At 60.9% G+C, this 13,006-nt stretch overlaps 1 protein-coding gene across 1 annotated transcript in view; it reads right to left on the bottom strand.

Moving 5' to 3' along the window:
- Positions 1–31: 31 nt before the first annotated feature.
- MAPK8IP3 (mitogen-activated protein kinase 8 interacting protein 3) overlaps positions 32–13,006 on the bottom strand; it is a 39,150-nt gene continuing 26,175 nt past the window's right edge. Inside the window, exons 11-33 of the mRNA XM_023764476.1 lie at positions 12,539–12,556; positions 11,116–11,173; positions 10,663–10,815; positions 9,780–9,861; positions 7,953–8,083; positions 7,437–7,493; positions 7,184–7,354; positions 6,287–6,413; positions 6,031–6,126; positions 5,739–5,897; positions 4,714–4,879; positions 4,224–4,406; positions 3,946–4,135; positions 3,724–3,843; positions 3,566–3,646; positions 3,411–3,478; positions 3,140–3,288; positions 2,564–2,735; positions 2,369–2,482; positions 2,141–2,179; positions 1,811–1,990; positions 1,556–1,705; positions 32–1,478 (exon numbers count right to left, since the gene is read on the bottom strand). Coding sequence (XP_023620244.1) covers positions 1,357–1,478; positions 1,556–1,705; positions 1,811–1,990; positions 2,141–2,179; positions 2,369–2,482; positions 2,564–2,735; positions 3,140–3,288; positions 3,411–3,478; positions 3,566–3,646; positions 3,724–3,843; positions 3,946–4,135; positions 4,224–4,406; positions 4,714–4,879; positions 5,739–5,897; positions 6,031–6,126; positions 6,287–6,413; positions 7,184–7,354; positions 7,437–7,493; positions 7,953–8,083; positions 9,780–9,861; positions 10,663–10,815; positions 11,116–11,173; positions 12,539–12,556 — 2,786 coding nt within the window. The 3' untranslated portion in view covers positions 32–1,356. The remainder of the gene's footprint in view (positions 1,479–1,555; positions 1,706–1,810; positions 1,991–2,140; positions 2,180–2,368; positions 2,483–2,563; positions 2,736–3,139; positions 3,289–3,410; positions 3,479–3,565; positions 3,647–3,723; positions 3,844–3,945; positions 4,136–4,223; positions 4,407–4,713; positions 4,880–5,738; positions 5,898–6,030; positions 6,127–6,286; positions 6,414–7,183; positions 7,355–7,436; positions 7,494–7,952; positions 8,084–9,779; positions 9,862–10,662; positions 10,816–11,115; positions 11,174–12,538; positions 12,557–13,006) is intronic.

The following is a 13,006-nucleotide window of genomic DNA, read 5'->3' as shown; positions in this document are numbered from 1 at the left end:
TCACATTGGTTTGGGTTCAGGGACACGGAGGTTCCATGATAAGACGTTTATTACACAGAGCAGATACATGAGTTTGCTTGCAGGGCCAAAGCCTGAGGAGAATCGTCACCCAGCCCCATCCCCCAGCTGCATCCACCCGGATAACCCCGGTCACCCATGGCCCTGTGGGAACAGACAAGGGACTTGACATACATCACAGTGGAGAGTGGCAGGCGGTGGGGAGAAGCCTAAGCTGCATGTGACTGCAGTGTACTGGCTGGGCTATGGCATGGCTGCCCAAGATCTGTGCTTCTCTGGTGGGAGGTGCGTGGGCAGCAGGGCCTGGGGCTGCCCTGATCAGTGTTTTTCGGAGCAGGAGTAAGGCCTGGGCCTGGGCAGGTGGGGAGGCAGCAGTCCAGGGCGGTGCCCTTCAAAGCAGGTGGGTGCATGCTCCTAGAGCCAGGGAGGTGGCCCCGTCCTGAGCCCTTAGGGTCTCCGCTGTCAGCCTGTCAGTTGCCCTTAAGGGAGAAGGCCACACCACCAGCCCGAGGCACTTAGTAACGTGTCTTGGGAGCTGGACTCCTTGGAGACTGCTTGGGAGGCAGGCCCTGGAGCACACCTTCTTCCCTCACCCTGAGGCTGAGCCTGTGTCCTAGTGCCCCCCACCCCTTCCTGAGGCTTGGGTCTGCCCTGACAGCCTGAGAAACCCCACCCTGGGGCCTTCCAGGAGGAGGACTGCAGGGCCTGCTTCTATAAGGAAAGGACACATGGATTGATGAGGGCTGGTGAGAGCCTGCCACACAGGGTAATCGGGGAACATGAGCACGACGGGGGCATCTATCTTCTCAAACAGCTGCCCCAGGGAGCCTGGATACATGCTTTCATGCCATTTCCTGGGGTGGCAGGGACAGGGCATGGGGGAACCCAGGGAAGGCTAGCAGCTGGACCGGCTCCCTTAAGGTCAGACCCCCCAACCCTCATGGACAGCAGGCAAAGGCAAGTGGGCCTTGGCTGTGAGGACCCTGCTTCCTCTCCCGATGAGATGGGGGGCCCATGGTGCCGTTGGGAGCTCCCTGGGGAATGTTCACTCTGGAATTCTGCCTTGTTCTGGCCCTCCAGTGCCCTGGGTCTGGACCCTGGACTAGGGGCTGGCCAGGAGCTGCTTGGAAAAGGGTGTCCCCAAAGGCTCTGTCCCTCCCACCTCCCACCTCCCAGCCAGATCCGCTTTGCTGCTTGCTGCCCCTGTCAGCTCCCAGGCCGGACCTAAGGTGAAAGCTGCAGGTTGAGAGGTTAGAGAGGGGCTGGTGGGCTGCCCCATGGGGCAGGGTGGGCATATGTACATGATGGTGCCAGGTAGGGGGCAATAGAGGCCATGCCTCACTCGGGGGAGTAGGACACCTGCCACACGATGATGTGGCTGCGCTCAGCCTTGGACAGCATGGGCTTCACCTGGCTCATGTCCCCTGCACTCTCCTCCGTCTCATCATCCTCCCCATCGCCTGGAGAGAGAGCAGATGGCTGTGAGGGGCAGCCCCTGCCCAGGAGCCCCTGGGGCCTGAAGGCAGCTCCCACTCACCAATGCGGAAGTCAATGTAGCCCTCCCCTCCGCTCAGCACCAGCACATTCTTCAGCTTCTGGCCCTCGGCCTCTGAGGCAGGGGCGGCAGGCCCGGGGCCCTCAGACGGGCTGTCCAGTACGCTGCCATTGAGAGTGGCCAACACGTTCCCTGTCGTGGGGTACAGGGACCTTAGGAGGACAGCCAGAGCCAACAGGCAGGCTCCTGAAGGGAGGCCACGGGTGCCACCCTGCAGGGAGGGGCCCCGCCACTCACCTGGCACTGAGACAAAGAACTTGACAGCGTCGCGGTGCCCATGGAAGCAGAGCTGAGCCTGGGCCATGGAGCAGTAGGGGATGAAGCTGCTAGCCGACTTGTCGGTGCTGTCGTCGCCGTACACGTGGATGACGCCTCCTGGGCGGGCCCCCTCCCCAGATGTGGGGGATGTCTTGTTGGCTGTTGATAGAGAGGAGCCTGGAGGGGCTGAACCCATCGACTGGGAATTTCCAAGCAGGCGAGGGCAAAGGGTAGGAGCACGCTGTGGGGCCCGCAGGGCATCTTGGGTGGGGGGCTTTCTGAGAGCAGGAGGCAGGCCTGCGGACTTACCTCGGAGCCCCAGAAGCTGGCCTCGGTGCAGAACCACAGCTGGGGGAGGTGAGGGACAAAGCATGGAGGGGAGAGGAGAGAAGCAGTCACAGGAGGGGCAGGATAGGACGGCTGTGGCCAGCGCAGCCATGTCCTGAGTGGCCTGGCAGAGCACACCCACCCGGAGACCCTACCACGTGCCCGTTAGCGGCTGCCATCACCACCTCTGCAGGTGTCTGGGTCACTCACTCTCGGTCAGCGGGATAGAGATGACGACTCCGTTGCCGGTGCCCACCCAGAGGCGGTTGCCCGCAATAAGCAGGGCCGTGATGCGCACGAAAGAGAAGCCCAGCTTGCCGGTGCCTGGGGGGTAGGGGGAAGAGTAGGCGGGGTCAGCGCTGCCTCAGGGCCCTCTGCCCTGCTAGGCCGGTCCAACAGCCTTACCCAGCATCTTGCTGACGTAGGGCTCGATGTCCACGTCCTGCAGGTGCTGGTGGGTGTGGGCGTGATACAGCCGCAGTGTGGAGTCCAAGCGGATGGACACCCATACCCCGTCGCCGATCCATGCCAGTTGCCGCACTTGGCTCTCCCGCCGTGGGTGGGCATCAAAGGACTTCTGAGGGTCACAGCAGCCCGTCAATGGGGGCAGGGGACGGGGAGCTGAACCTGCCACAGCCAGGGCTTCACCCAATGTCTACCCAGCTCACTGTAACCTTGGCTCTAGAGCCTGATTTGCTCCATGGGTCTAGGCTCCTAGGAGGGCCCCAGCCAACCGCCCCACCCTGCACGGGCATCAATTTGACTTGTTTCAGAACGAAGCAGCAGGTGAGCTCCAGACAGACCAGCATTCACAGTCCAGCCACCTCTTCCTGCCTGTGACCTTGGACAAATGAGTCACTTCCCTGAATGCAGTTCCTCTGACCCCATGGAGCCCCCAACATCTATCAGAAGGTGTGTCAGGAGCAATGCTGACAGCAAACGCCCCTTTCCCTCCCTAAAGCCCGTATCACCAGCACTTGCCTCTATCTGCATCGTCTTGGGCTGAATGACGTGCACCTTGTTCTTGTAGCCGCACCAGACACGGTCGTACACAACAGCCATGCAGCGGATGGAGTGGTGTGGGTGGCCCAGGTCCATCAGATGGTAGTTGCTCAGGTCCCACTGGCCATCTGCAGAGCCCACCACACCGGCTCAGGCCTGGCCAGGTCCACAACTGCTCACAGTGCGTGTGGTTCACACCCTGCCAGGCCCATCAGATGCCGCCCACCTGCCCACTGCTGCCAGGCCTCACCTTCGCCGCGGTGGAAGATGGCCAGAGTCCCATCTGCCAGAGCCACCAGCACTCGTCCTTTCACGTGCCTGGAATGGGAAGGTGGTGAGCCAGGCTCAGGCTGGGCCGTCCAAGGCCCCCTCCTGATGCCTGGCTCTCGGCTAAGAATCACGTACACCAAGCTCAGCACGGAGTCCTTCAGCTTGATGGAGTGCAGGCACTTCTTCCAGTTGGATACGGCCGAGTGCACGTACAGCCTGCAGGAGAAGGCTGAGGTAGGCAGGGGCTTGCCCAGGGCGCCCTGCCCCACTCCTGCCCCGAGAGCCCCACGTACCAGCCATTCTGGGCTCCCAGCCACATGGTGGGCGAGGCACTGCTGCTGGCCCCCTTGGGGTCTCCACTGGGCTCGGGCTCGGGCTGCACATCACTCGAGGTAGCCTCTGGCCCATTTTCACTGCAGGAAGGACGGTGGCTCTAGGATGGCCCATGGAGGCCGATCCCTGCCCACCTGTCAGCCTTCCCTCCCCTCTGTCTCTGCCCCATCTCAGAGGCCCACCTGCCAGCCTGGGCACTGGGGGGTGGGGCAGGGGCCAGGTCGGTGAAGACGTGTTCCGTGAGGGGCCCGGGCCGCACTGCAGCTGCCTCTGCCTCACTGGGCCCAGAGTCAGGGACTTCTGTGGCCTCTGTGGCCTCTTCCGTGGACTGTGAAGGGTTGACCTTCTCATTGGCGGCAGTAGCCACCTCCCCTGTGGAAGGGAGAGGTAAGCTTGGCTGGGCAGGGAGAGGAACAAGGGGGCAGAGAGAAGGCTGCTCTGGGCTCAGGCCAGGACTCACCCTGGCCCTTGTCCAGCACTGGGGTGTCCCCTCGGGAGGAGCAGTTGCTCCGCGGCACATTGCAGCGGGTGGCGCAGCCCACGAGGGTGATGCCGGCCAGCACCCCGTCCGCACCAGAGTCCTCAGGGTTCACGTCGCTGTCTAAGAAGATCTCCCCGGGAGGGTAGTCACTGTCGCTGGCCGCTGCAAGACCACACCCAGAGCTCAGGTCCCATTGGGGTGTGAGGGAGGGAATGGAGGTCGCCTGCTGGTGCCATCCCATCTACTTCTAATCAGTGAGCAGCACATCGCATCTCCCGTGTCCTTAAGACTAAGCAGGATGAGGCCACCAGCGTGGCCCTCCTCGCACACTCCCCCACCAGCTCCCGTGTCCATGGGGTGTCACAGAGGCAGTGCTTCCCTGCCAGTCTCCTTACATAACATCCTCCTTGTCCTCTGAGCAGCACAACCCCTCCCTCCTGGGCACTGGCTCTTGTGGGGCGGCACTCACCGGGGATGCTGGAGATGCACAGGACATGGGCATTGCAGACGGTGAACTGGTCCACCACGGTGCCTGGCTGGTTGGCATCGATGATCACCACCTTGCTGGTGGTCAGGGTGCTGGTGAGGATCCACACCCGGCTTGAGGTGGCGTCTGTCTCATGGAGCTCCTTTGCCTGTCAGAGTACAGGCGACCAGGATGGTGGACAAGGGTGGGTGGCTCCAGCAGCCTCTTAGGGTCATGGGGCCTCCTGGAATCTTTAGGATCTAGCCCTGACCATGGCCTTAGGACAGTGGTGGGCAAACTCATTAGTCAACAGAGCCAAATATCAACAGTACAACGATTGAAATTCCTTTTGAGAGCCAAATTTTTTAAACTTAAACTATATAGGTAGGTACATTGTTATTAACTTAATTAGGGTACTCCTAAGGCTTAGGAAGAGCCACACTCAAGGGGCCAAAGAGCCGCAGTTTGCTGACCACGGCCTTAGGGGATACGGCTATCCTATCCCTTAGCCGAGGGTGAGCATCAGAACTGCACTTTGTATCTAGATTGCAGGCCCGTGTGGTCTCACTTCCACAGAAGACCGTGAGCTCCGAGCCATTGGGCCACTGGCTCCCAAATCATGCCGGAACACAAAAGGAAGCCTTGGACTCCAAGTGTGAAGGGTTTTCTGCCACCCCTTTGCTTAGCCTCTCCCCCCGCTCCTCTGCAGACAGTGAAGTTTGTTTCTTGCAAGGAGACGGCCCTGGGGGAACCTGACCCCTTCAGCCCTACTGCCTGCCGAGTCTTGAGCCCTCTGATCTTCCCACCCACCACAGCTCCTGGCTCCGAGGTGCTGGGTGGCAGCTTAGCCCTGGGCCTGCCCTCAGGAGGGGAAGGGAACCTCAGGTAAGTCCAGTCGTGGGGCACTGTCCCTAGCTCCCCTGTTTATGTCACTCCCACCCAGATCCTGGTGCTGGGCACAGCCTAAGCATGCAGATGACAGCAGACAGTACAAGCAGAGGCAGCCCTTCCCCTCCTGCCACTCTGACCTTTTTCTTCTCTGGCGACGTGTGGTTGCTCTTGGCTTCTCCTTCCACTTCCCGGTTGCAGGTCAGAGGGTCAAAGCCTGGCTCCAGCTTGACTCCATTCCCAGTGTGGTCCTCACTGGGTTTCCAGCCGCTCAAGTTGACCCCCGCAGCACACCACAGCTGAGAGAACAGGGACGTCAGGGCTGCTGCAGACACGGGACAGGGTCTTCCCCAGCGTCCAGACCTGCCGGGATTCAGCTTCTGGGTGGGAACATCTCCCTGCTCCGCCCACTTCCGTCAGAGCAGGGCTCACCTTCATGGTGGGATCCTTCTCTACCAGAGGGCGGCAGTACACCGGGACAGGCACGTTCTTCATCCGGGTGTCCTCCTGGCCCCCGTTAGGACTCAGCTGCAATCAGAGGCAGAGAGGCGCTGTGGGTGCGAGGCCTGGGGCGGCTCAGGTGCGTCTGCAGAGCTCGGCTACCCATCCCTCCAGAATCAGGGCCGAGGCTGTGGACCGGCCCTGTGCCTCCACCCGCCCTGTGCATGCGCACCGCGCCCCGCAGCACCTGTTTGTACTTGGCCGGCAGGCTCCAGCCGCAGGCCTGCAGCCGCCCGTCGTCGTTGCGCACGTGCTCGCGCACCTGGCGGTACTGCTCACGCTTCTGCTCCCGCCTGGCAGAGGAGGTGCAGTCGCTGGGCGGGAGGAACGATGGGATACTTCTCAGGCTTTGGCGGCCCACAGTCCCACGGGCCTGACCTCAGGGAGCACTCCCTCCTGAACCTGTCCTGTCTGTTCCCACCCAGACACGGCTCCTGCTGCTCCAGCTGGGCGCCCGGCAAAGGAGAGGATGGCTCTCCAGCACTGGGCTTGGAGACCGGACCCAGCACCTGCCATCGTCCCGGTTCCCGTTCTGCTGTCCCTGTCGCTCAGGGCCCACTGGCAGGGACCTATAGCGCAGCCTCCCATCCCCCTGGGCCTTCCAGGGAAACTTCCACAGCTCTGACACAGGCACAGATTCCCCATTTCTGTCCTGGAGCCCTGGATTTCTTGGTTTCTAAACAAGGGAAAAACCAAATTACAAAGAGGAACTTAATCCCCAGGAAGACCCAACCCTGCGGGAAAATTTCCTGTCAGCTCCAAGAATCCTTGGAGCACAGGCGTGCGGGACCAGCGTGCTGCAGTGAGGCCGCCAGGAGGGGTGCAGCGGCTGGGACTAGCAACAGGGACTGTGGGGGAGTGCAAAGGGGACAGCCATGCTCCCACTAGGGCGTGGAGGGGCGCACGGTGTGTTCATGAAGACATCATGACCCCTGATGCCTCGGCCAGCGTCCTTCCCACCATGGACTCCATCCCCTAGCACAGTCCCAGAGCATCCAGGTGAGGCAGGTCCTGCTCAGTGCCTCGGCCACCTGGCCTCCCCTTGAGCCATGTGGGAGGTGCAGGGAAAGGGTGGGACACTCACTCATCTGGGAAGAACTCCAGGGGCCGGTTGCCTGCTGAGATCTGGCACAGGGCGTGGCTTCGGCGCTGACTGAAGCCTGCTGTGGTGGGTGACTTGTAATGAATGTTCACTGAGGGGTAGGACCGCTTGGCTGGTGGGGGGCTGGACGAGGAGCTGAAGAGGCGGCTGAAGCTGCCAGCAGAGGCATGGGAAGTGAGCGGTGGGCCTGGGGTAGGCTTCCCTGCCCCCTCCCCAGCCCAGCGCCCCAACTCACAACTGCCAGATGGTGGACTTCTTCTTCTCCTGGACAGATGGGTGCTCTCGGGATGCTCTACAAGGGAGGGCAGGGAAGGGGCCCAGCTAAGCCACTGCCCAACCTGTCACCCCTTACCCTGCCCAGCCATGCGCACTGCACTCAGCCCACCCACTGCCCACCCACGCCTATGGCCAGGCCTGGCCCCTCCCAATCTGACCAGACCCCACTCTTCCTGGGTTCCCTCTCGGACACACAGGGAATGGAGCAACAGAGTAGAGGGCGTCCTGGGCAGGTCACTCAGAACTTCCCAGAGGGGCCTAGCACACCAGCCCCAACATGTCCCAGCCCAGCTCGAGCCCAGTGGGCATCTCCCTGCCAGGCCAGGGCTGCAGGGGAGGCTCAGCTCTCCTGGCCCCAGAGGCCCCCACCTGGGAAGCCCCCTCACACTTCCTAGAAGAGAGGGAGGTGGGTGGGGTAGAGGTCAGCCTCCAAGTCAGGACCTCGTAGAGGGTCCCTGCGGGCCCTGGAGCCCACCTGATCATCTCGGTCCACCGCACAGCTTCCTGCAGCTCCATCAGCCGCTCCTTGTACTGGTTGCGTTCCATCAGCACACGGGCCATCTCCACCCGCGTGAAGCGGCGGCGCTGCGCCATGGGAATCTTGTCCTGCAGGGAAAGGGCACTGCTATTTAGCCAGTGAAGGACCAACTGGCAGGTCAGTCCAGTGCCCTCCAAGGCCAGGTCACACCGAGATTCCTTGTGGGCTGGCCTCCGGGTGTGGGCAAATCCAAGTGCGGGTTCCCACAGACTCAGGCAAATGGGTGGGGAGGGTGTGGGCAGGGGGACGGAAGACATGGAAGTCTATCCACCCACAGGGCCACCTCTTTCCAGAAGGTCACAGGATTCACCTGAGGGCACAGTGACTTATCCCATGAGCCCTGGGCACCGTGCCGATCCTAAATGCCTCGTCAACACTAACAGGTGGGACTGGCCCAAGGGGAAGCCGCAGGAAGAGGTGCTAGGGAGGTGAGCAGGGCCTGGGGTCACCACATCCAAGCTGAACACTGGAAGGTGTTTTATGTTATTTTATTTTTAAAATATATTTTTATTGATTTTAGACAGAGAGGAAGGGAGAGGGAAAGAGAGATGGAAACATCAAAGAGAGAGAATAATAGATCGGCTGCCTCCTGCATGCTCCCTACTGAGGAATCGAGCCTGCAACCCAGGCATGAGCCCTAAACTGGAAGAGAACGTGACCTCCTGGTTCATGGGTCAACACTCAACCACTGAACCATGCGGCCAGGCCGCACGCTGGAAGTTTTGGTGGATCTGTGAGGGGTCTGCTGTTGGCAAATTCTGTGACAGGACCAAGTCTACTCTGTGAAATTGAGTCCTGGGGAGCTGCTGGCTGGTGCAGGGGTGAGGGGGCCCAGAGGGGAGCTTCCAGTGAGGGCTGCACCCTCCCCATGTGGCCCCCACCACATGCAGCCCAGGCCCCACAAGCAGGCAGAGGCCCCTCCCAGGCACCTCCGTCATCACGTGGGAGAGGCCAGGACGCCACAGTTCCCCTGCAGCTGTTTCTGCCCTAGAGCGCTTGGAGTGAGGGTGCTTAGGAACGGCTACTGCTTCCTGAGTGCCTGCTGTGAACTGCATCCTGATGTGAGTGTCATATGACCCGGAAAATAACAGCTAATGAGGGTGAAGACCCAGGACTGCCTCCTGCAGGAAGCAGAGGGGCCCACTTTCCTCAGAAATTTCAGTGCACCAGATGAGTAGGCAGAGGGCCTCCCAGCCACTGAGCTACGCCAACTGTTTGGTCTGGGGACAGTGGTGACTGACACTATTTCCGCAGCCTCGCTCTACCAGTTGGAGTATATGGAGCAGTGGCTATGCTGCATAGGCAGGGAGACCCTGCTTGTGACTGTATAAAATGCATCCACTAGATCCTAGCCGGTTTGGCTCAGTGGTTGGAGCGTCTGCCCTTGGACTGAAGGGTCCCAGGTTCGATTCCGGTGAAAGGCAAGCACCTCAGTTACAGGCTTGATCCTCGGCCCTAGTCGGGGCACATTCAGAAGGCAACTAATCAATGTTCCTCTTTCTCTGTTTCTCCCCCTCCCTTCCACTCTTGAAAGTTAATGGGGGAAAAATATCCTTGGGTAAGGGTTAACAAAATGCACGCACTAGGATCGGAAGCTAAGGGGTCCTGTTCTGACGTTATGACATCCCGGGGTGGGGGAGGATGCTGCTGGGTGTGGTCATCACACAGGTGGGGTGAGGGTGACGGGGCCCAGAGGGAAGAGCGCATCCCTGGTAGCCCGCCCACTGCCACCCCCCTGCCCCACATGTTAATAGTGGAATATACCAATTCTGTACAGAGATAGCTGCTTACATCCTCCCCCTCTTCTTTGGGTTCACGGCGGGCAATGATAGCCTCGGACTTCACTCTGCAAGATGACAGGGACGCCGGGAGGAGACTCAGGACGCTCCCCTCGGGTCCTAGCCCCTGAGCATTCCTGCCGGTGCCCTGAAGCTCACACATCTGCCCTGGCTGCTCCAGCCAAGGCACAGGCCCTCCCCTCAGCGATCAAGAACTGATGGGAAGGCAGAACCAGCTATCCTTCCTGGCACAGGCAGCGCTGGCGTCAGGCAAGCCTGGAGCAGATGTGGCTCCCACTCCCACAAACCGGGCACAGGTGCCGCCGGCCTGAGGCCCTCCTTGCACGTCCCCTTTCCCATCACCTCTCTGGGGGAACGGGGGAGGATCAGGCTAGAAGAGAAAGGCTACAGGGAAGTGCAGACTGCTGGGGAGGAAGCCCCAGAGCTTCCCGATGGGGCTGCATGGCTGAACCTTCGCTGTCAAGGAACTGGGAGCCACGGGGGAGCACAGGGTGTGAAGGGCAGCCAGCTCTCAATCCCCCGCTCCCTCCTGTGATGTGTGAGAGCAGCAGGAAGGCTCGGCTCGGGCCACTAAGGAAAGGGCACCCCAGGCAGGAGCACCAACCCTCCTGTGGGCTTCCAGTGAGGAAGGAGATGAAAGGGGTGGGGCTGGCAGGCAACCTAGTAGCTAGGAGGTGGGGTGGCTGAGAGGTGAGCATGCAAAGTGAGCCACTTTGGGAAGGAATGGCCACGGGGGTGTGGCTGGCAGAAAGGATGACAGGGATGGAACAGAGGCCCAGCAGGGATCTCTCTGCCCTCCAGGCTCTCAGGCCTTGTCCCTCTGGGACCCCCACCGCAGCCCTGCTCACCTCCTCAGCTCCTCCTCCAGGTCCTTGATTCGGCTCTCCAGCCTCAGTTTGGCTTGCCTGGCAGCTTCCAAGTCCCCCTTCAGCACCTCCTGCTCCCCAGACAGCTGGTCCACCTTGGCGATGAGGTCATTCTTCACCACGTTCAGAGCGTTTCTTGGAAAAGGCAGAGAGACCGAAGCCTCGTGTGAACCAGCCTGGACATTATGTGATGGGTCGCAGAGGGGTCCGCCCGCACTTGTGTATCTGAGAAGGCACCGCCTGGTCCAGGATGGGGCTCAAGGTGGTTACCACATGCCCCCACTAACTGGCCACTCTCCCCAGGAGGGGCGAGCTCAGCCTTGTGGGTCCAGGTCCTCCCGGGGGCTGCCCCCTGGGCCGGGCTGACATGGCTGTCACAGGGAGGCCTGTGGAGGGCTATCGCAGCACCGGAGGCGTCGACAAGAGCGTTCTTACTTGGTTTCTAGAAGCTGTGAGTTCTCCAGCAGCAGATTCCCCACTTCCTTGCCCATTCCTGAAACAAAAGGTGCCGAGATTTTGTGCCTAGTAAAGCCAGACGCTGACTGATGCCACCACCTGCCTCAGAGTAACGAACATCGCCCAGGGAGCAGCCCACCCGAGGGCTGGTGAGAGGCATCAGGACTAGAGGCGTGACCTGCAGGAAGACGGGCTGCAAAGGGAGGCCACGTAGACCATGGGGGAGGCCTCTGCTGGCCTTCAGGCAGCTCTCCACCCAGAACGTGGTCAGGGATGAACCTGCCGTATGCAAGCCCCAAGGGGGTCCCAGATGGTCTCTGAGAGGCACCGAGCAGGTCTCCATGGCCCTGACGGATGCAGCAGCGCTGGGCTTACATTCTGGACCATGGGTGGAGTTGGGTTCCTACAGCTTTCTACCAACACGAAGTCTTTGTACCATCAGGGCCCAGATGGCACCAGCCTGAGCTGACTCAACTGGCTCTGTGCATCCACCCCAGTCTCAGCCCCCCCGCCCCATCCCAGAATCACCCCTTTTACCCCACCCTGTGGCTTCCCGGCCCATCATGAAACTGACCCCTTTCAGAGCTGCTCCCCTCACCCCGCCCTAAGGGAATGGAGGTTGGAGCCATGGTGACAGGAACACAGAAGACAACACAAGATACAGAGAACACCTAGCCGAGGAGATGGGATGGCCCGTAGCAGGCGCAGCCCTCCACCGGCTAGGAGCAGGACTGAAGGGACTTGGCCCAAGGCGGTGGGGTCAGCAGGTGAAAAAGGGAGTGGAAGTGAGGACAGCGCTCCCTAGGGCCAGTGCCCAGAACGGCTGACCTGGCTGCTCTGTGACCAAGCCCCACAGTGGACCCCAGAGACTAAGCTCTCCGCAGACATGTCACAAAACCCCCCAAAGTACTGAATCTAATCCTTCTGCGTCAGCCCCCACACCCAGGTCTGTCCCTTTTATTTTTACTCCCCCTCTGCGATCTAATGCAGTCGTGAGACAAGATACACAGGCACGCAGTGTGCTCAGCTTCGGGTTCTGTCTCCATTCAGACATCCCTGCCTCACCTGGGGCCTGCCTCCTCCTTGGATGGGGCACAGCGGGCACCAGGCAGGCTCAGCCCAGACAGGCTCACGGGGGCCAGCCTGCCCTGAGCTTATGGAGGCTCAGAGGCTGGGTCTGCCCCTCTTCAGCCGGCCAAGGGTCTGCTCTGAAGGAGGCTGTTGGGGTGTCAGGGCAGAGACCCCCCACTCCTCATCTCTACCCCGGAAGTCCCTGCTGACCCCACCTCTGCCTCACCATGCAGAACAAAGCAGACAGCTCATGAAGCATGAGAAGGTGTCGGGTAGACAAAGGAAGCCCGAAATGAGAGACACACACACTGAAATGGGGCCGTGGCCTTACCAAAAAAATCATCGCGCACTATGGGAGCAGTCCCAGTCCCACAGGAGATGGGCAACCAGGGCGGGAGGAAGGATCAGGAGAGGCAGGGAGAGAAAACAAGCGCATTAAGCCTGTGTGGACAGCAGTGGAGGTGTTAGAGGGCTACTGCTCCTGCGTGGGAGTGAGGCACAGGAGCAGGATGGGAGGGAGCCAGCTACTCCTGGAAAGTTTATCTGTCGGTTGCACAGACCACCAGGCCAAGAGCACTTGCCGGGGAGGTGGAAGGTCAAGGCGATGCGCTGACACTTACACCACAACCTGGGTGGTGAGGGGCGGGTAAGCCGCTTGAGGAAGAAGTCTCTGCAGGGAAGGAGCCTGTGCCCGGGACCCTCGCGCCTTTGCACACTGCAGAGGCTGCGCCTGGGACGTGGGGGTCTTAACACCTCCTGCTGCAAAGCAAGGGAGCAGGATCTCAGGCCACCTGCCACA

This window comes from Myotis lucifugus, unplaced genomic scaffold, assembly GCF_000147115.1.
Source record: "Myotis lucifugus unplaced genomic scaffold, Myoluc2.0 scaffold_332, whole genome shotgun sequence".
NCBI classification, from domain to species: Eukaryota; Metazoa; Chordata; class Mammalia; order Chiroptera; family Vespertilionidae; genus Myotis; species Myotis lucifugus.
Note: the sequence above shows the minus strand (reverse complement) of the source record. Positions and strands in the feature narration are given on the sequence as shown.